The sequence below is a fragment of the Ruditapes philippinarum genome, unplaced genomic scaffold, assembly GCF_026571515.1.
Source record: "Ruditapes philippinarum isolate M1 unplaced genomic scaffold, ASM2657151v2 ctg5149_1_1_1_1, whole genome shotgun sequence".
NCBI lineage: Eukaryota > Metazoa > Mollusca > Bivalvia > Venerida > Veneridae > Ruditapes > Ruditapes philippinarum.
The window spans coordinates 7,190-30,040 of record NW_026857739.1 but is presented as its reverse complement, the minus strand read 5'-3'; the positions used below and the strand labels follow the sequence as shown (position 1 = coordinate 30,040).

Genomic DNA, 22,851 nt, shown 5'->3' with positions numbered 1-22,851 from the left:
GTGTTATATCTAATATCTTTGGTACTATGATTAAAAAAATCATATTGAAAAAAATAACTTTGCAGGAAAGCGTGCATGTCTGCATTCATTAAAGAAAATAAATACTGTTTAAAGTTGAATATGCACTTAAGAACACTCTAGGGGCTAATATGAGTAATTCATACCCTGTGTAAATATGAAAGATAACATTCGGCTTTCAGGAAATCATTACTACAATCAATTTAAAGCGCGTTCATGTTATATTTATTCTGCGTGCTATTTTACAGTTTAAACAGAACGCATACGAGATTTGTTACACTCCGAAGAAGACGCGCACTGCCCTGTTATTTATCATTCTGGATCAATAAATCTCGTCTGTGATGTTAATCAAATGTAAATACCAAACATGGACTGTTCTTTTGATTTTAAGTTAATTTTTAACTGTTATCTATTTATATAGACGTATGCTAAAATATCTTCTGGGCATATTTCAATAATAAACGCGCATTCTTTATGCAATCGATCCTTCACCTTAAAAAGCTAATGCCCCATTCTGATAGATTGCTTTAGACAACTTCGTTAAAATCAGACATAATTGCATGCTGTTAATGAACCTCTTTGTCTCGGCATTACATCAAAACAATTAATTTTCTATTTCTATTTTCTATATGTTTTCTTTTTCAGATTTTTAAATGGTTAAAAGTTGCGCAAAGATGACGGTGCAATAAAACATGCATGGACACACAATATACTTTTCCGCACATTCAACAATTTTGAACGACACCACTCTATAAGCCATTTCTTACAGGTACACGATGAAAGACTCGTATAGAAGAATCCTCAGACCGAAAAATGTTATAAACTATTTAACACTTTTTTGTATCATATTTGGAGTATATTTTCTGTATCACGTGATTTCAGTAAGTAGATACGTGAAGAACGGTGTTATCACTTACTTTGGTGCGACCCGCAGCGACTACAGAATCAATTCTGAAAGTATAGAGGACATTGAGAGACGACTTAAATACCCGGTTGTTATGTTACCAAATCTTACATCTCTAATAAACGCGACCAATCCAAAGTACCCCTTGACAATTCACGCTCCATATCTTATTGAAAACCCACATCTTTGTAGTTCTGTTAGTAATTTATCTGTTCTTGTTGTCGTTAACACAGCAACTGATCATTTTGAACGTCGTCTTGCAATTAGAGAGACATGGACAAATGATAAATATTATAACCACCTTGGAATTGTTCGAGTTGTCTTTCTTATTGGAAAGCCGAAGAATGAAATTATTCAAAATATAATAAATAAAGAGGCTAATCAGTTTAAAGACATTCTTCAAGGTGACTTTGTTGATACGTATTTCAACCTTACTCACAAAGGTGTCATGGGATATAAATGGATAACCGAACGTTGTAGAAATGCGAAACATATTGTAAAAGTTGACGACGATATTTTGGTAAATATGTTTTCATATTTCCAGAAAATTCATCAGAACAAGTCCGTGAAAAACGCGCACGTATTTTGTGATTATAGAACAACACCTGTATTTAGAGATAAACGAATAAAATGGTTTGTTAGTGAAAACCAATTTAGGGGAGTAAAAGTCTATAAGAACTTTTGTAGAGGGAAATTCGTTAGTATTAAAAATGATGTAGTGCCTTCACTGTATATTTCCGCATCAAAAACTCCGTTTTTCAAACTTGATGATGTGCTACTATATGGATATGTGATGCATAATGTTCCTGGTCTTAGATACCAAACACTCTATAAAGAAAACATGAAAGACGTAAACAAAGACGGCATAAATTGCCTTGAAAAAGAGCAAGACAAATGCCAGGCTATAATAATACAATCTGGTGGCCAAACACAACTTATTGACACGTGGTCTACAATAATAAAATATTTCCAGAAATAACACTTGGTGTACAATAATATAATATATCCAGCAATAGCATGTGGTCTACAAGACGACAATATATCCAGCAATAGCAAGTGGTCTACAATACGACAATATATCCAGCAATAGCACGTGGTCTACAAGACGACAATATATCCAGCAATAGCACTTGGTCTACAAGACGACAATATATCCAGCAATAGCACTTGGTCTACAAGACGAAAATATATCCAGCAATAGCACTTGGTCTATAAGACGACAATATATCCAGCAATAGCACGTGGTCTACAAGACGACAATATATCCAGCAATAGCACTTGGTCTACAAGACGACAATATATCCAGCAATAGCACGTGGTCTACAATAATGTAATATATCCAGCAAAAACACGTGGTCAACAATAATGTTATATCTTAGATATATATATGGTCAACAGTCATGTAATGTATCAAAAAATAACACATGGTATACGAGTACAATAGTGAAATATTTCGAAAAAAATATGACTGGACAAAAATAACTTTATATATCCAGAAATAACACATAGTCAATAAAAAGTAAAAGAATAAAAATGCATGGTCTACAATCATAGAATCTAGTGAAATATGTTCAGAAATAACACGTGGTTAACAATAATGTAATACATTGTAATATATCCCGAAAATAAAACCCACAGAAATTATGTGACTCTAAACAAAGAACTATATTGTTTGTTTTATCTTTACAAAATTATATAAAAGTAGATCTTTGTCAGATTTATTTACACTTAATGTCATTTAATCTCAGTTAAAAGTACGTTGCAATTACGTCTTATTGTGTCAAATACTGACATACAATATATTCAGAAATCTGGTGTGTTTGAATTTACGATATTCATGTACATATAATTAAACGTGTATATTTTTTTGCAAAAATATACATGTACATAACTTTTGTTAGTACATAAATCTACTGTTTTGTCCTTTCAGGCAATTAATAAATCTTAAGGTTAGACTTCCCATTTTGACCTTTTTGTTATTTTCTTTCCACGTTTCATTAATGCATTGGTCGTCCATCCGTCTGCCTTCCTGCCTGTCTCTCCGTTTATAAGCATACGCATGTTGTACTCTATTCATTCGTCTTCCGAGGCACTTCTGGAATATCCACGCTACTTGCATTGAACAGGATATTACTATCATTGAGACGACGAAAAGAACCTTTATCCACACAGGCTGGTATCGCCCTGTCTCTAATAATGTTTAAAAGTTTGTGTTGGTTGAATTTTGTTTTTAAAATTTATTCCCCCTTCTGAGGAATAGTCGAGAAACTTTAACATATTAAATCGATATATGGTGGTCTTAAGGCAATTTTATATAATTACTGTTCGAAATAAAGAGAGTCAAGTTATTTCTGGGATATTTTCATCAATAAAATTCAGTATTCTTAATCATCGCCTTGTTATATTTATAAACATTGTAAAATAATATATAAAGTAATTTGAGTTTGCGGTCGACCCATCTAGATAATTAACTAGTAAATAGCAATTTCTCCGAAAGTGACTGAATATATAACAAAAGGTAAATACAAAGTAAAGTTAAAACCATACGTTATATCAAACTATTATCCACACTTATGCTTAGACAAATTTCGTACATATGCTATCGAAATTACACGATAAGGAATGAGTGATGCATATCAAGGCAGGACACCTTAATTTCTCGTCATTGAATATTAAGACCAACAAAAAAGGAGAAGAAAGTCAAATAACAGATACACTTATTCGTTATTACAAATATTCTATTGAATGAAACTCCCTGCATCTAAAATAAAACAAGGAACGTCAGTAGGGACCGTAAGAACTTGACAAGAAAACATTTTTATTGGTTGTTTTTTTCGCCGCACAATTACATATATCATTAGGCTTAACTGGTGGATGAGGACCTTATGTTGCCCCTCAGTGCATATTTCAGGTACGAACAGGCGCCTGAAAAGAACCATAGACGCCCACAAATCTAGGTGGATAGCTTACTGTCATGAAAGAATTCAAAATTCCTGAAAGTATTTGAACCTACAGCGGTGGGGTGAAAATGTTTGAAGCCACCCGGCCACGTACTCCCCTAAAATATTTGAAACATCTTTGCATCAAAGAAAAAAGTTTTGAACTGTCTACTTGATAATGTTTTGCAGGAAAATCAAAAGATGTTTAGAGTTGCTTAAAGGGAATCATCCTTTTACGCCATTGGCAAATTAGTTAATTCCTTAGAAAAGTATTAACCAGTTATCCATTGTATATAATTTTTTTCAATGAAATCAGGTAAAATCAGTAAAGTAGTCTCCCTTTGGAAAATATCAGATAAGGCCAGAAGATTTGTTTCCCTTCGGAAAATCATGAAGTTTGCAAGATTCACTACTTAATATTAACCCTAAAAATAACCCATCATTGGATATGTGTCTACAGTCAAATCGTACTTATGGTAACAAACAATAATAAATAAAGACAAACTACATGTACCTCCACAAATGTGTCATTGTAACACATACTGTTTTATTTACTATTACATGTATACGCATATTTCTATCCTAGGCAAATCTTCTAACTTGCTATCCTATATAATTACTAATATTTATTCAATATCTTACATATGTAGTATGCATAGGTATCAACCATTCTTAATCAGATTGCATGATAAATCGTAAAGAAAAACTTTAAACAATATGAACTGTATTCACTTTTACTCGATCACTTTCTTAATTGCATTTTCCGCCATATTGTCAATACCTATGGTGACCGCATGCTGCATATATCAAAGCATGACAACGTATCCTCATAGATCTGATCTATGACGTTATTTCATAGATCATAACGGAATATTGTGTAATTTCTGCTGAATATCCGCAGTCAATAACTGGAGAATTCTGTGCCATCTAGGCCGTGTCGCACGGTTATATTCAACAGGTCTAAAAGATTTTCAATCGAAAAATGTCGCCAGATAGGACTGGCCAGAGCAACAAGGTGATTCCGTTATGTTTGAAAAAAAAAACCTATTATCTTGAGTAACATAGGGACGGGCGTTATCTTGTGTATCGGGCGTGTATTGACGAATAGTACAACAACTGGACGATGTACCTTCTCCATATATCTTCGTGCGTTAAGGTTCGATTAACTTTAATAATGACAATGTCTATTTTTCCATCAAAATGGAATCCACCCCAAACCATCACGCTTCTCCGTCGGTAATGGTCAGCTATATTACACATGCATCGACATGGCGCTCATTGCGAAAGCGGTATACTATCAACCGCTGATCTGTTTTTCTGCAGAGTTATTCTATTTTCGTCCAAGGAGATAACCCTTCCCCATTGTACAATGTCCCAACATGCATGTTTTTGTTCCCAACGCGTCCTTTCTTGCCGGTGACGAGGTCTAAGACATTGTTCGACGTAAGGATGGCGACATCGTATTCTAAGTTAACAGAGACGGGTTAGGACATTCTGGCCTCTAATAAGGCGGGTTTGGGTACCGTTAATAGCATTACCTGTAGAGGTAGTCAAATACGGAAAGACAGGTATAATATTGTTGTTTTCTAGTCGTGACTCTTCTACAGCTCGCTTCTGGCAGATCTTGACTCTACATGATATATAAAAGTTGCAGATGATTAATTTATGAATAGTATACAGAAAATTCAAACCTTGAATTTTAACAGACTGAAGTGTAGTGTACATTTAAAAGCACACAATAATATGTTGCCAACATTTTCCTAGTATCACAGAATACACAGAGATGTCATAAATTTTAGCATAAAAATACAATTCAAAAGTTTGTCTCATCTATAAATGTTCAAATACTGCAAAGTTCTTTTACATAAAAAAATGTTTTAAAAGTTTAAGATGTTACAACTCGCAAATGCTGATCTAGGTTGCTTTGCCTTTATGTCATATCGGCCTTTCGGTTTAGCATTTTTTATTCTCTGTTGTCATTTTCTTTCTTAAGTCAGTTGTTCAAATATTGCATCAATAACTTAGGTTTCCTACCAAACATTAGCTAGAATGATAGAACATACTTTTCCAGTCATGTAAGATGTAATAAAAGCAGTATTGATCTTTAGTTTTAAACTGTGTCGTTTTATTCCTATGGCTGCCGTAAAATAATCTCCTGAATTCAATCAAAAGCTGTTACATCTCTATCCTTAAAGGATTACTTCGGCGTTAATGGCTAGTTGTCCCCTGTTGTTTATTCCAACATCCCATTCACTATACCTATACATTTAATTAAGCGCAAGCTCTATTTTGGTTAACAACTGACTTTACTCCAGCTCTGTTTGTCAACGCCAGCCCCTCTAGAATCAGTACCTTTGCTTATTAAATAATGCAGGAACTGCTTGGTTCACGTTCTCTCTTGTTAGTTAGTCTTTAAAGTTTATTAAATCGTTCGAGCGTAGAATTGCTCATAGGAAGGTTTTTTGTCATGTGACATGAAAATGACAGGCTTTATGAAATTATATCCGATTCAAAATTAACAACCTTGCCTGAGTAATATTCTTTGTTGGAAACCATAATGGATTGTTAAATTTTACTGGCCCCCTTACCTGGGTTACACAATTAAATATTTATTTTTGTTTTTGTTTAAAACACATGTCAGTATTATAGGCAAAGAATACTGGGAACTGAAATATTACATTATACAGGCTGGTGACAGTCACGTGTCTATTTACGTCACCTTATAAAATCCCAACCAATCAGCAATCATAACCTAAAGAATGGCGTATTAAATTAAATCTGCATATCTTTTTTTCAGTTCCAACACTTAAAGGTCAAAATCTCAGCTACATATAAGATTTTTCCACTTTTTACTGTATTTGTTTAAATAAAGTTCGTTCATTGGCAATTTTCATCAAGTGGTTGTTATGAGCTTCTCCCTAACGTATACTTGTCCGAAGCATGGATTCTATTTTTTCCGTATGAGCTGGGAATTTTCTTCAAGAACCTCAAAATATAATATACTTTGTTCCGTTGATAGTTTTCTGATAAAAACTATGCTTGTTATGTGAGCAACCTTATTGTAGATAATGGCATTTTCCGTAGTCATCTTGGTAAGATTAGAATCATTTAATACATTGTACAGTCGGTAGCCTATTTGTTATGTCCAGTTATACAAGCCAACACTAAAGGTATGTTGGCATTATGAAACGTACATGAGCCGTCAAAGTTGTTTAAGAAGCATCAGCAGTATATATACCCGCATACCAACGTAAACAAGTCGCATAATACGACAGCTATTTTACTACGTGTGATGAGGGCAAATGTTCTTAAACTTTGGAGCATTTAAAATTTGTTTTATATATAAATTAACAATAATGGAGCAAAGAGTAATGACCTTTAAAGATTTTATGCACTTTAAAACTAGATGCATTATCGGTTTTGTTATATGAATGTATCCACACATGTTGGTAAGTGCATTTTCTGATTTGTTCTCAATTAAAACGTTATTTTACGCATTAAAAATTTCATCTTTAATCATGCGAATTGTGTAAAATGTAGATACAACAAAGGATTTAGTAATAAATAAGATTCTGGCCTATTTATTATTTATTCGAATATAGAACAAAAAATAACGATATTATCTCATTATTAGTAAAGCACAAATATCTAAAAGGCATACGTATACGGCATTTTTCTGCATGATTTCATTTATAGATCACAGGCCTGATTTAGAATCGTTCATACTTCATACTAGGTTTAGCTTCAGATCCTTTTACATGTAATATTATCTATTTGTGTAGACAGCATGAACTTTCTATTGAATTTAATTCTTTACCAAAGATTGAAATGCAATATTTAACGGTTTACCCAACACCTTTAAAATCTTTACACCTGATGATTACATATATGTACAAAATCTATTTTCAAACTACGCAAAATATATCAATAGTAAACTACTACAGCAAAAATTGTTTAAGATAAAAGCGTTAACGAATGAAATTTATAATTGAGGTTATTATGTGTTAATCACAATGTACATTAATGCGTGTTTTACATTTAAGCATAAAATTATTTTAAACATACTTTAAAGCCAGATAATTACTGTTACTGTGACTAATGATTCGTTATGTATAATTTACCATGTACATTGATACTTGCTTGTTTATGATTAGTGTTTCGTTCAGTACAGGTTGATGTTTTTAGTTAACATATAATATAATTAAGACAGATGCACGACAGATTTAATAGACCAAATGCTGGCTTTAAAACTGTTACCTACTTCGTGCTGGAAATAATTATTAAAATGTATGATACGCTGATTTAACGGGATAGAATGAAATGGCAATGCTGATTTAATGATTTATATATAAAAATGAAAACATTGGAATGATAATAATTTCAACCATTTATGTTTCAGAATCTAGGGGCATGTCCAAGATGAGAGTGTGTATAATTGGAGCTGGCCCTTCAGGCATGTCAGCATTGTGGCATTTCTGTCAGTGTGACAAGATGCCGGAGGTGGTGTGTTTTGAAAAGCAAAGTACTTGGGGAGGCCAATGGAATCGAACCTGGAGGACAGGTTTGTATTTAAATGATTTATCCGATTTTAAATATAGCAAAGACAAAAAAGGATGTATATACATATGATAAACTGAATATTCGAGCATTTAATGGAGTTGACCCCATATGCAACTGTTGCGTAAGCATTTTCAGATAACATCGAGATCGGTGTTGGAAATATTTAGGTTCTGGATTACTGTTTTATAACCCTTGTAGCTAGTTAGTTGCAAGATTTGAATGAAACGTTTCCATTTCTTTATAATATTCCTGAATTTCGTAAGACCTAGGCGATGCGACATAATTATGAAATTGGTAACAAAATGCTACAATCAATGTTTTTGAACTGTCAATTATATTTTACATGGAATTGAGTGCAATAGATTTTCATATTGAAGGCTAACGCCTTATTAGTATATGGGATATAACATTAATCACAACAGTTTTTCTTATATTGCAATAAACATTGTAGTTTAATTGAGTTAATAGGTGTACTACTATACGATCGAATAACAATAAAGAATGCATGTTAACTAGTATTTTAATTAAACTCTAGTCTCACAAGTTATATGAGTATGTTAGCTATGTCCTGTCAATGAATTAATACTGCTTCAATTGCTTACAATGGTAGCATTGAATTAAGTTAATGGGACTGTTAGTTAATATTTCATATACAATTACATATATGTATAATTTCGTGAAAATACATGTTTAACAAAAATAGTTTATATCCAAAAATGGTACGTTCATAAACCGAAATCAATTATTATGTAATTCAGTTGGTATATGTCAACTGACATTTAAGAAATGAAATGAGCTGCGTCATGACAAAACCAACATAATGGGTTTGCGACCAGCATGGATCCAGACCAGCCTCCGCATCCGCGCAGTCTGATCAGGATTCATGCTGTTCGCTTACCAACTCTATTAGAAGTAGAGAAACCGATAGCGAACAACATGGATCCTGATCAGACTGCGCGGATGCGCAGGCTGGTCTGGATCCATGCTAGTCGCAAACCTATTATGTTGGTTTTGTCGTGACGCGGCTCAAATATAAACGGGTTAAGTGTAGCAACAGAAAAATATGATAAAACAGGACTGTTTATTACAATTTGAATACAATATCTCACAGACATTTAATTACAATTCGAAAAATTAGATAAGGTCTTCAGTTTGAGTGGGCATCTAGCAGGGAACTAGAAGTTTACTAAGGCTGAACTAATAAACGAAAAAAACCTCTTGACACTTTACGGTCGAATCCAACTAGAGAGTTTGGATTCGTTCATGTGAGGAAGCTTTCCATCTAGCTTACGGAACATCGGTGGTTCTTATTCAAGGGACAAGTTTGTGTCTAAAATGATACATAATGGAGCACCTGTGTTCGTTTTCGCCAGTAAAGATTGAAAGTCGACTTATGAAATGAATTTTGGTGCTGTAATTCACCCGCCCCCAGAAAACAAAGACTTACAGGGAACCAAATTAATCTTTCAACATAAATCGTCTAAGTGATATAAGTATATTTCCCCAAGCTTGTCGTTTTGATTTTTAGCTGATTATTTTTAAAGGTCCGTTATGCTTTAGAAATGATATCATTTTATTTTTTTGAATAACATATTGTTTTACTAATTTGTTTACATTTTGCTACCTTAACGACACAAAACGGCATGTTCAGCTCTAAATTCTTCAGTATTTAAACATGTAACATGCTCTAAATTCATTATTAACACATCTTTGACAGTTCTATAGAAATAAGAAAAATATGGATTTCTGCGTTTCTATGTTGCTTTAAAACTTAATTCGGAATTAAGAATATTTTGAGTTTTCCAAACTAATCTGGATAATTTATACAAACGTTTACCGTTACAGCTGTCAAAAGTACTTGCAATAGTGTGTAAAAGTGGCAGTTTTAAATAAAAATCGTTCGGAATAGAGTGATCACAATTTAGCCGTGATAAGGTACATGTATTCTGTAGGTTTGTTGTTGGGAGACAAAGAACAACCAAAAAAATTAAATAAACAATAATCAAGTCCCATTTATGAATTTTATATGTCTAAGGGTGAAAGGTTTATTTTTTTAAGTAAAGATTCCTATTTAAGATAAGTTCAGCTTTATGAAATTATAAATTGACAGTAAATTAAAAGTGTTTACTTTTAGACCGAAGTCTTTATTTAAAGTCAAGGCTTGAGCCTTGTTGTACTGACCTAGACGGTGCAGTACCGAACTTACAAATGATGACAAGTTTCGACTATTTATTTCTTTCCAGACAGTAAACTAACAATTGATTTGATAGATAGATAGTTTTATAGATATAGATAGATAGTTTTATTCTGGTAAAAAAATACATGCCATAAAACAACTACAAATTCAATGTCAACATCAAGAGATACATGTAAACATGAACGTGCATGTGTTGATGCCATATATTCAATACTAAGGATGACACAAAAAGGCATAAGCCGACTTATTTCCATTGTGGTCTTTAGAATCATTTGACACCAGAAAGGCAAAATATTTACTAATTATTAAGTATTGCACATAAATTATTCAATGACAATTTCTTTTATCAATTTTTGCACATAAGTATTTCCGTCACAAAATTAATCACACATGTATTATAATCATAATTATTATGATAGATATGTTTGACAATGAATAGGTACTACTAAAATATGCACTAAACATAACAAATATATAAACAAAAACTAGGTAAGATGACTAGTTTAAAATGACTAAACAGATATTGATTGCATAACATGTTTCTTAAGAGATTTTTTAAAATTATCACGACTTGTTATGAACCTAAGATGTGTTGGTAACCTGTTCCATTCCTGACAACCATTAAATACAAATGTTTTCTTACCGAAACCCTTAATTCTTAGAATAGAATAACTGTTACTATCTCTAAATCGAGTGGAGTAAGAGTACACCTGATTTGCAATTTGAAAATGCTCATTTAAATAACTAGGTGCACTATTGTTATGTATCTTATGTGCAAGACCAAGAATAAGGAAATTTACCCTCAGATGTACTGGTAACCAACCTACTTCCTCAAAATGAGCCCCCCCCCCCCCCCCGATATGAGTACGGGGACTGAGATTAAGTATAAACCTCATCAACTTATTCTGTGTGGCCTGAAGTCTATTTTTTAGATTTTGACTCAACCCTAAATACCAGGAGGCACACGCATAATCAAAATGACATTGTATTAATGATAATTATGAAAATAATCTAAAAATCGATTCGTTTACTATAATTGATATGTGCCAATCAAATTACTTCCTTTATAATGTACTTGTCAAGACAATCAAAATGGATGCCTCCATGAAAAATTGCGTCCTGGAAAGTAAACAATTCAAAAAAATGTAATTAATGAAACATCGTTCTGTTACAAGTGTTACTTATATGTTGTATACGTCAGTGCACATTGGAGCTTCAAAGGTAAAAGTTTATTTGTACTAGGTTATTAGCTTGAAAATACCCAAATTTGCCAAATTCCAAATAACAACTCCTGTGATGTGAAATTGCTCTGCTTTCGGATGTGTAAATACACAAACTCCGGAATAAAGAATATTTGGGTTTTTCCCAGCTTATCTGTAGGTTCAGGCAAACTTTTACAGTTACAACTTCGTTAATAAGCGCAACAGGCTGACTAATCCATTGTGGCGGGTAATGCACCGGTAAAAGTTTGTTTGTACCTACCGATTTGCTCGGAAAAAGCCATATTTGCTGAGTTCCTGATAGCATCTTTTGTCTGGCAATGTGGCATTTGAACATTAAACCTAAAAGTAGATAATGGAAATTAGCATCGCAGATAATTTTGATTTCTGATATTCCTCTTATTTCAGGATTCGATGAACACGGCGAGCCAGTTCACAGTTGTATGTATAATGATTTATGGACAAACGCTCCGAAAGAATCAAATATAGAGTTTCCAGGTTATACATTTGAGGACCATTACGGCAAAAGTGTACCCTCCTATATCTCTGTACCTGTGGTTAAAGATTATCTTGAAGGTAAATGTAGCAATATCAGCTATTTGCTAGTTTATAAATACCTATTGCGCATCCTCAGTATCATGTCAAGCCAGTATCTCAATGTAAGGGATTTTAGGTGAATAAATTAACATCTTGATTATACACATGATTATACAGTAGGTTGTTCTTTTTTCCAAAATATATATTTGAGAAACCATTCGATCGATTGAAAACAAAACTTCTCTTATGTATACTTGTTTACCTTATAAAGACAATAACAAAAAGATAGACTCTAATTCAATATGAAATAATTAACTGCATTGAAGTGTTACAGGTCATACCCTCATTTTTTTAAATATTTTAAACAGTCTTAAACTTCATATTTCAGGTCGCTGGTCAAGGGATTACAACTTGAGACAGTTTGTTCAATTCGACACACCTGTAAGATATGTATCATATAACGACAGCACCGATACATTTCTTGTAACGTACGAAAACTTAATTAGCAAGAAAGTAATAAACGAAACGTTTAGTCACGTGATTGTTTGTAGCGGAGCATTTACATATCCCTTTACGCCCTATATTCCAGGATTAGATAGTTTCCAGGGGAGTGTGCTGCATTCACGCGATTTACGTCACTGTCACTTGTTCAAAGATAAAACTGTTCTAATAATTGGCTCTGGATTTTCGGCAGAAGACATTGCTGTTCATTGTTTGAAGTATCAAGCGTCAAAAATCATTGTATCCTGTAGAACTAAGTCGTTTATTTCAAACTGGCCTATATGTATAGAGGAGCGTCCAGTTGTTAAACGGTTCCATGCTAAAGAAGCTGTTTTTACAGATAACACACAAGCCGAAATAGATGATGTGATACTGTGCACGGGGTTTCGAAATTATTACCGCTTTCTTGATCCGTGTCTTCGAATTAATGAGACACCCGTGATTTATTCAAAAGAGCTGTACATGTCAGCACTTTTAATATCGGCTGGTAATAATAAATTATTTTATGTCGGAGCTCAAAAAACCTTGTACACTATGACTTACTTCGATGTGGTTGCTAATTGGGTGTGCAGGTAGGTTCATTTCACCCACTCAATTTATTTAAAACTCATACAAAATTTGTCAAACAATGCAACTATGACTATAATAAGTAAGAAGAATTAATACTTTTTGTGGTTTCGATAGATACTTCTCATGTTGTCACTTTTCAAATAATACACTTGATGTTAAAAAATATCACATTTTGCCTCATTTAAGACATTTGATGAAAGCAAATACATCGCATTAACGATGTTTGCTGGTCATTTTGATTAATATTAAGCTTATTGTAGGTACATCATGGGAACTCTAGAGCATGAACCAAAATCTGAAGCAGATATTATTAAACATTCCAAAGAATGGTGGGTACGAGCTTCAAATGTACACTCATAAAAGGAGATAATTGATTTTCAAACCGGAGTACTAAAATATATGATAGACGTCACGGGTTACAGACAAGAGGCACTGCAGGTTTACGACATTCTATTGGATTGGATGAAACATCGAGAACAGGGTATAGACAAATACAGGGACCACAGTTTCCGTTCTATATTTACAGGCAATATGGCGCCTATGCAGACGGCATTTATGGATATAAAAGACGACAGTCTTCAAACATTCCTGAAAAATTAATTATACAAAATTATATTAGTATATTAAGTTTGTTGTACGAATGTTACATGTTACATAAAAATATGAATGTACTCATGAAATTAAAAAGAAAAACCTCACAATTTCCAAAATAGACAATAGGGATAACAAAAGGCCTCTTGACAACATTACGCAGTATTATCGATAACCAAAACTACATTCTTTCCTCATAATGTAGACATTATAATCATATATGACCAACCGTATCATTGTAACGATGCTGGGCTTCTGAAGATCTTATTTTCATATAAAGCTAAAACTAAGTTATTAATACTGACTTTTTTTTAATGTACATTAAAATCATATATGACCAACCGTATCATTGTAACGATGCTGGGCTTCTGAAGATCTTATTTTCATATAAAGCTAAAACTAAGTTATTAATACTGACTTTTTTTTAATGTACAATAACAGAGCAAACATTTTTCAACAATAAATAACAAACTTATTACACCGAGAGGTTGACATATACTTGTAAATTATTATTTTTGTCTTTTTGTTATTATAATTATCAATATCATTTTGGTTGGATTTGATATGGAGCCTTTGGACAGAAAATGAAAACGAGTCTAGATAGAGTATAATATGGATTTGACATGAATGTTATTTTACTTTGGAAAGTGAAATGAGGAATGGTGGAGTAAATGACGAAATTAATACGGATATTTTAGGACATGGGAAATGAAAACGAGGCTAATTTGATAGCATTGTATCCAAGCATGATTAATACTGTAACAAATTTTCGCGTTTTGCCGAGGTCGGACATATTCGCGAATATTAAATTCCGCGTTTTCTTGATTTCCGAAAAAAAAATTCGCGGATTGGAAAGTCCGATGGGGCCGTAAAATCGATTAGCCGACTATTAATCTTTAATAATTGAGGTCATTATTGGTGTCTTAAATGGGATTAACAATACGCTAGCCTTATATTGTATTGGTAAGTGAATTGTGATCACGGAACGTGATTGACAATGGGCCTACTAGTATTTCATAAACTGTATTAAAATGTGGATGTTTATTTTGATTGCTATATTGACAGAGAGTTCTTTTGATATTCATAACATTGTAGTAGTTTACTTAGTTTGTGTTTTTATTGCTTTATGGCAATATTCATAACAATTCATTACTTCCTAACAGGTGCCCGTAAAATTCGAATATATCCGGTCAAGTAGCTTTGCATGAACAACGTCTAAAATAAAAATTTATCTCCAATTTATTCGCGAAATCGTGCGGACTTACTCGCGCAAACAAATATTCGCGCTTCGTGCCTATCCGCGAATAAAGCGAATATTAATTGGTCGCGAATATTCGTTGGGTTACAGTACTTGAACATCAAACAAAACATCAGTCCGTTTATACCGTCGTTAAAGACAATTTTGCTATAACGTCAGGGTGGCTGATATCTGCCAGTTCGTGTCTTCGTGTCCGTGCTCTGTCTTTGCCCTGTCCTGTTTTTGTTTGGGGTCCGCGTGGGCTCCTTGCCACTGGTTCTTGTTACTGGGTCATATGGGGGTTGCGTTCATTGAACGCCGCCTTTCCTTGTTGATCTTGTTTATCATAGTCGTCTCTCGAAAGTCGAAGGCGAACATAAGAGGACAAGATATTATGCTCATTTATAATGTCTCCGCTTGGGCAACGACACGAAGACAGAATATATTTTAGGAAACATAATGATATTTAAATAGGTGAAGACTGCAGAATTATCATGCCCGCAGGTAGAAATCTTCCTATCGGCAGCTTATATTTCTCGTATCGTCGATTCTTCGCCTCAAAATATGAAAGGCTAAGATAATATTATTGGCCAATTCATCATGTCTTCGGCTTTTGGGGAGAAGACACGACGAAACTTAGACCCGATAAATTGGCCAATTATCGTGTCTTTGCCTTTCGCCTTTGCGTCGAAGACACGACAAATTAAGAGCGAACCGATAATTTCACAGAAAAAAATCTCGCGTACGCCCGTTCGCTTTTCCGCCAACGGGAAGGTACTTTTTTATTATTCTACAGAATTCTTTAATCTAGGTTTTTTTCTTGTACCACGTGATGTTACAAGACAAAATTGCGACCTGTGATACGGAACACACGTAATCCGGGGTCGTAATCTACATACAATGATACGAATAAACAGTTTGTAGTAATTTGTGGCCCTTAAATGATAATTTTGTTTGTTTGTTTGTTTTGGGTTTTACGTCACATCGACACGGTATAGGTCATATCGCGACGTTCCAGCTTTACTGGTGGAGGAAGACCTCAGGTGCTCTTCCGTGCATTATTTCAGGCACGAATTGGCACCTGAGTAGAACCACCGACGTTCCGTAAGCTAGCTGGATAGCTTCCTCACATGAAAGAATCCAAAGTCCCTGTCGGGATTCGAACCTACAGCGGTGAGGGGCAAGTGGTTTGAAGTCAACGGCAAATTATAATAATACAATATGATGACCAGATGACCAGTATACATATATTTATAATGTTGCAGGCTCGGTTTGATTGAGCCTGTTCATGGACGGTACTGTAAAGTGCCAGTTATCGTCCACGCACCCTGGCACAGGCTAAAGTAAATTCAACATTTAACACGAACTGGTACAATTCGGAATTTAGAAACATCCACAGATGTGTTCATATGACGGTTATCATGGAACCTTCAATGTGACACGTAAGTGCCATTCCATGAAAAGCGGCATATGGTCCCAATAATACATAGTCCGACGGCGTAAGCATTTGAATTTAAAAGCACATAATATGACAAATCATAGCTACAACAATCTTCACAATTTACCTCGGAAACTCTAATAAATGTATTCCATTGCAAACTCTACAACATAAGAGAATGTGGATAAAATTTCATTGTTCAATAGTTGGATAGTACACTGGCTACAGTGTATTTATCCACTGGTTAAGTACCACAATGCAACAGGGTTGGTTAGAGATTCTGGAAACAAAATGGCTGATTTTTTGATGAATAAAAAATTTATTAGACTCAAAAAGCTCCCAAAAATTCATTTCGCATGTTTTTTGCTTTCTTGTTTTTGGAATTAAACAAAAGGTATATCAGAGGCCTTAAAGTATTGCTAGATTTATTTTTCCCTTAGACGCACATAAGAAAAATTAACAAACAACTTTTTTTTCAAATTTTGAATTGAAATTACATCCATTAGATGAGTAGTGTTCTAACTAAGAAAATGAGTAATGACACATGTATGTTTTATTATAGAATAAGAAAATTATGACTGTTTAACTGAATTTTCTGAACTACAACAACAATAAATTTAGATTGAAAAGGGTTCTAAAAGCACTTTTTAAGAAATGTTTCAATTTAATCCTATGCATTTTATATGAAATGTTCTAGTGAAGAAAAATAAACATATATTTGCAACAAAAATCTGGTTTTAAACAGGTTTTAAGGATTTTTACTGTTTTAATGATGATGACTATCCACTGGTTAAGGGCATTACCCGATGGTCATAGGACTGGTTAAAGTTAACCACTTTATCCATTGGATAAGTTTTGAACAACAGAATTTATCCAACAGACAAAATTTAACGAACGGATAATGAATTTAACCACTGGTTAATACTAACCAATGTTTTGAACAACCGGATCCAGATTTCCAACTCCCTCGCAACAATTTAATCAAATGCCAAGTCTTCAAAGGCTTACATACTCGTATGTTAGTACAAGTTTGGCTTGACATGTTTTGAATCTGAATATGATTCATCTAGTGTAGTATGTGGATATTCGTTGTTTTTGCTAATAGGATTTCATTCGATTTGAAGAGAACCTGATAGTGAACAGCATGGATCCTGATAATATTTCGCGGATCCATACTGGTCGCAAACCAATATGTTGGTTTTGTCTTGGCGTGGCACATATGTTTTTATATCACTTTTACTATCTTCCAGATCCGCCTTCATTTTTCTCATTTCTATTTTCATTTTTCATTATCAGTGATTTCATTATTCTAACTTTTACATTTTTTGCATAGTCAACTTGGTTAGAATAGAATCATTCAGTACATTTAACAGTAGGTAGCCGACTTGTTATAAACAGTTAAGCATGCAATCAATGAAAGTATATTTCCATTAAGGAACGTACATGAGCCCTCAAAGTTGTTTAAGAAGCATCAGCAGTATATACACGCATACCAACGTAAACAAATCGCATAATAAGATATCTAGTGTACTTCTTACGATGAGGTCAATTTTTTCTATCCTTTTAATCCTAACATTGACTTTGGACATTTAACGATTTGTTTTGTATATTTTATAGGATCAAAGAACACTAAACTTAAAATAGAGTTGTATACACTTTAAAACTTGCTACATGATCGGCTTTGTTATATGAAAGAATCCACCCATGTTGGTAAGTACGTTTTCTGCTTTGTTCTCAAATGATATAGTTTAAACGTTATTTTACGCGTTCAAAATGTCATCTTTAATTGTGTAAAATGTAGAAAAATAAAAGATTAGGTAAAAAATAAGATTTTGGCATATGTATAATTTATTCGAGTCTAGAACAAAAAGTAACGATATATTCTTACTATAAGTAAAATACAAGTATCTGAAAGGCATACGTATGCAGTATTATTATACGTATTTTCTGCATAATTTCATTAATAGATAAGACCTGACTTAGAGTCGTCCATACTTGATTTACCTTCAATTCATATTACATGTACTATTTGTGTAGACAGCATGATTTAATTCTTTACCAAATATGTAATGCAACATTTAACGATTTATTCAAAACCATTAATATCGTTACACCTGATGATTACATATATATACAAAATCTATTTTCAAACTTATAGTAACAGCGAAACTTGTTTTAAATAAAAGCGCTACCGAAAGGAATTTTAAAACTGAGGTCGGTATGTGTTTATCACAATGTACATTGATGCGTGTTTTAAAATTTAAGCATATTTTAAACGTTTTTTAAAGCCATTTAATACTGTACATTGATTATTTGTTATTAATATTTCGTTTGTTTAGTGCAATTAAGATGATTTAATGCAGTTACACACCCAAATGCTGGCTAAAAATGCGTTCCTATTTCGTGCTTGAAATAATGTTTTAAATGTATGATACACTTATTTCACAGAATACTATTAAATGACAATGCCAATTAAATAAATTTGATATATAAAAATGAAAACATTGGAATGATTTCACTGTACAAATAATTTCAACCATTTATGTTTCAGAATCTAGGGGCATGTCCAAGATGAGAGTGTGTATAATTGGAGCTGGCCCTTCAGGCATGTCAGCATTGTGGCATTTCTGTCAGTGTGACAAGATGCCGGAAGTGGTGTGTTTTGAAAAGCAAAGTACTTGGGGAGGCCAATGGAATCGAACCTGGAGGACGGGTTTGTATTTAAATAATTTATTAGATTCTAAATATAGCAAAGACAAAAAAGGATGTACATACATATGATAAACTGAATATTCGAGCATTTGATTGAGTTGACACACGTGCATAAAACAATTTAAGATAAAATTGAGATTTGAGGCGTTTGGTTTAATAAGACAATAATCGTCTCCATTACTGTATTATAACCCATGTAGCAAGTTAGTTACAGGATGTGAATGAAACGTTTCCATTTCTTTATAATATACGTTAATTTCGTAAGACTTAGGCGAGGCAACGTAATTATAAAATTGGTAATAAAATGTTTTTGAACTGTCAATTATATTTTACATGGATATGAGTGCAATAAATTTTCATATTGAAGGCTGAACGCCTTATGAGCATTGGATATAACATTTATCACGACAGTTTATCTTATATTGCAATAAATATTGCATTTTATATTGAGTTAAAATGTGTACTTTTATACGCACGAACAACCAAGAATGCATGACAACTAGTATCTTGATTAAAATCAGTCTCACAAGTTATATGAGTATGTAAGTTGTGTATTGTTGATAAGTTAATATTGCCTTCAATTTTTCACAATGGTTAAGCACTTGATTATGTAAATCGGAATTTTAGTTAATACTTCATAAAATTTATATAATTTCGTGAACATACATGTATAAAAAGATAAGTTTATGCAACTCCGGAATAAAGAATATTTGTGTTTTTCCAAGCTAATCCGGAGGTACAGATAAACATTTACAGTTACAACTTCGTAAATAAGCACAACAGGCTGACTAATCCATTGTGACAGGTAATGCACCGGTAAAAGTTTGTTTGAACCTACTGATGAGCTCGGAAAAAAACATACTTGCTGAGTTCCGGATAACATCTATTGTCTGGCAATGTTGCACTTATACAGTAAACCTAAAGTAGATAATGGAAATTAACATCGAAGATAATTTTGATTTCTGATACTCCTCTTACTTAAGGATTCGATGAACACGGCGAGCCAGTTCACAGTTGTATGTACAATGATTTATGGACAAACGCTCCTAAAGAATCAAATATAGAGTTTCCTGGTTATACATTTGAGGAGCATTACGGCAAAAGTGTACCGTCCTATATCTCTGTACCTGTGGTTAAAGATTATCTCGAAGGTAAGATTACTTCCCAATCGTTATTAAAAAAAAATATAAATTATTTTTGGCGGGTTTAAGTGATACACTGTCCTTTTTTCTTATTACATGTAGCTAAAAAACCATTCGAACAATTGAAATAAGGCTGAATTAATGTATATATCATAAAACTAATAACAAAATATTGACAATATTACCGAAAAAAGGAAAGAAATAATAAAGTTCAATGTAGTATTTTCGAACTTATGAAAACTGTGAATCAAAACATTCTTAATCTTCAAATTTCAGGTCGTTGGTCAAGAGATTTCAACTTGAAACAGTTTGTTCGGTTTGACTCGCCTGTAAGATATGTATCATATAACGACAGCACTCATACGTTTCATGTCACATACGAAAACTTAATTAGCAAAAACGTAATAAACGAAACGTTTAGTCACGTGATTGTTTGTAGCGGTGCCTTTACATATCCCTATACGCCCTATATTTCAGGATTAGATGCTTTCGAGGGCAGTGTACTGCATTTGCGCGATTTACGTCACTGTCACATGTTCAAAGATAAAGCTGTGCTAATAATTGGCTCTGGATTTTCGGCGGAAGATATTGCCATTCAATGTTTAAAGTTTGGAGCGTCAAAAATCATTGTTTCATATAGAACAAAGTCGCTTATTTCTAACTGGCCTAAAGGTATCGAGGTGCGTCCCGGTGTGCAACGGTTCCATGCTAAAGAAGCTGTTTTTACAGATAACACAAAGGCCGAAATAGATGATGTGATACTGTGCACGGGTTATTGAAATTATTACCGCTTTCTTGATCCGAGTCTTCGAATTAATGAGACACCCTTGATTTATCCAAAAGAACTGTACATGTCAGCACTTTCAATATCGGCTGGTAATAATAAACTATTTTATGTCGGAGCTCAAAAATCCTTGTACACTATGGCTTACTTCGATGTGGTTGCTAAATGGGTATGCAGGTAGGTTCATGTTACCCACTCATTCTGTTTCAAACTCATACAAAATTTGTCAAACAATGCAAGTGTAAATATAATAAATAAATGAATGAATGCTTTTTTGATGTTTGATAGATTATTCATATGTTGTCACATGTCAAATAAAACACTTGATGCTGAAAAATATCACATTCCGCCTAATTCAAAACATTTGATAAGGTGCATTTAGGACATCACATTAACGATGTTTGCTGAGTACTTTGATGAATATTAAGCTTATTGTAGGTACATCATGGGAACTCTAGAGGATGAACCAAAATCTGAAGCAGATATGATTAAACATTCCAAAGAACGGTGGGTACGAGCATCCACTGTACACTCATTAAAGAAGATAATTGATTTTCAAACCGAAGTAATAAAATATATGATAGATGTCACGGGTTACAGACAAGAGGCACTGCAGGTTTACGAAATTATGTTGGATTGGATGAAACACCGACAACAGGAGATAGACAAATACAGGGACAACAGTTTCCGTTCTATATCTACAGGCAATATGGCGCCTATGCAGACGGCATTTATGGACATACGAGATGACAGTCTTAAAACATTCCTGAAAAATTGATTATACAAAATTATATAAGTATAAGTCATATTTGTTGTACGTTACATAAAAATATAAATGTACTCATGAAAAAAAAAGAAAAACCTGACAATTTCTAAAATAGACAAATGTAACAAAAAGGTACTTGACACCATTACGCAGAAATCCCGATAACCAAAACTACATTGTATCCCCATAATGTAGATAGATGGGTTTAGATATCTCGTATATGACCAAACGTAATATTGTGACGATGCTGGGCCAGCGTTTATATCGTATGCTGATTTTATTTTCTTATAAAGCGAAGGGGATAAATTTTTTTAGACTGAGTCATAAATACTGAAATAATTTTTAATGTACATAATCAAATGTACTGTTAACAACAAAATAGCAAACATGTGTAAACATTAAAAAACAAACCTATAGCACTGAGATGTTGATATATACTTGTAAAAGTATTATTTTTATTATCATTATTATCATTATTATTATTATTATTACTATTTTGGTTGGATTCTACGTCGAACCAGCACAATAGACAGGAATATGGCGATTTTCCAGCTTTACTGGTGAAGGAAAAACTTCAGATGCCTTTCTGTGCATAATTTCACGAATGAACGGGCACCTACATGTACGTAGAAATTCAACCTTACGTAAGCAAGCATGATAGCTTACTGGCAAGAATACGCCTCTGTCTGGGTTCGAGCTATAGAGGTTAAAGGTAAATGGTTGGAAATCAACGAC

General features: G+C 33.4%; 3 protein-coding genes across 3 annotated transcripts; all 3 read left to right on the top strand.

The window, feature by feature from the left end:
• Positions 1–667: 667 nt before the first annotated feature.
• Positions 668–3,305, top strand: LOC132750772 (beta-1,3-galactosyltransferase 1-like). The gene has a single exon (XM_060740814.1). The coding sequence runs from the start codon at positions 795–797 to the stop codon at positions 1,899–1,901; it is 1,107 nt and encodes a 368-aa protein (XP_060596797.1). The 5' UTR covers positions 668–794; the 3' UTR covers positions 1,902–3,305.
• Positions 3,306–8,254: 4,949 nt separating this feature from the next.
• Positions 8,255–14,356, top strand: LOC132750771 (trimethylamine monooxygenase-like). Its single transcript, XM_060740813.1, has 4 exons — positions 8,255–8,422; positions 12,247–12,414; positions 12,764–13,448; positions 13,707–14,356. The coding sequence occupies exons 1-4, from the start codon at positions 8,272–8,274 to the stop codon at positions 13,804–13,806; spliced, it is 1,104 nt and encodes a 367-aa protein (XP_060596796.1). The 5' UTR covers positions 8,255–8,271; the 3' UTR covers positions 13,807–14,356.
• A 4,572-nt stretch (positions 14,357–18,928) lies between these two features.
• On the top strand, positions 18,929–22,588 carry LOC132750770 (trimethylamine monooxygenase-like). Its single transcript, XM_060740812.1, has 4 exons — positions 18,929–19,425; positions 20,408–20,575; positions 20,843–21,527; positions 21,789–22,588. Exons 1-3 carry the CDS (start codon positions 19,275–19,277, stop codon positions 21,343–21,345), a joined length of 822 nt encoding a protein of 273 aa, XP_060596795.1. The 5' UTR covers positions 18,929–19,274; the 3' UTR covers positions 21,346–21,527; positions 21,789–22,588.
• The last annotated feature ends 263 nt before the right edge of the window (positions 22,589–22,851 follow it).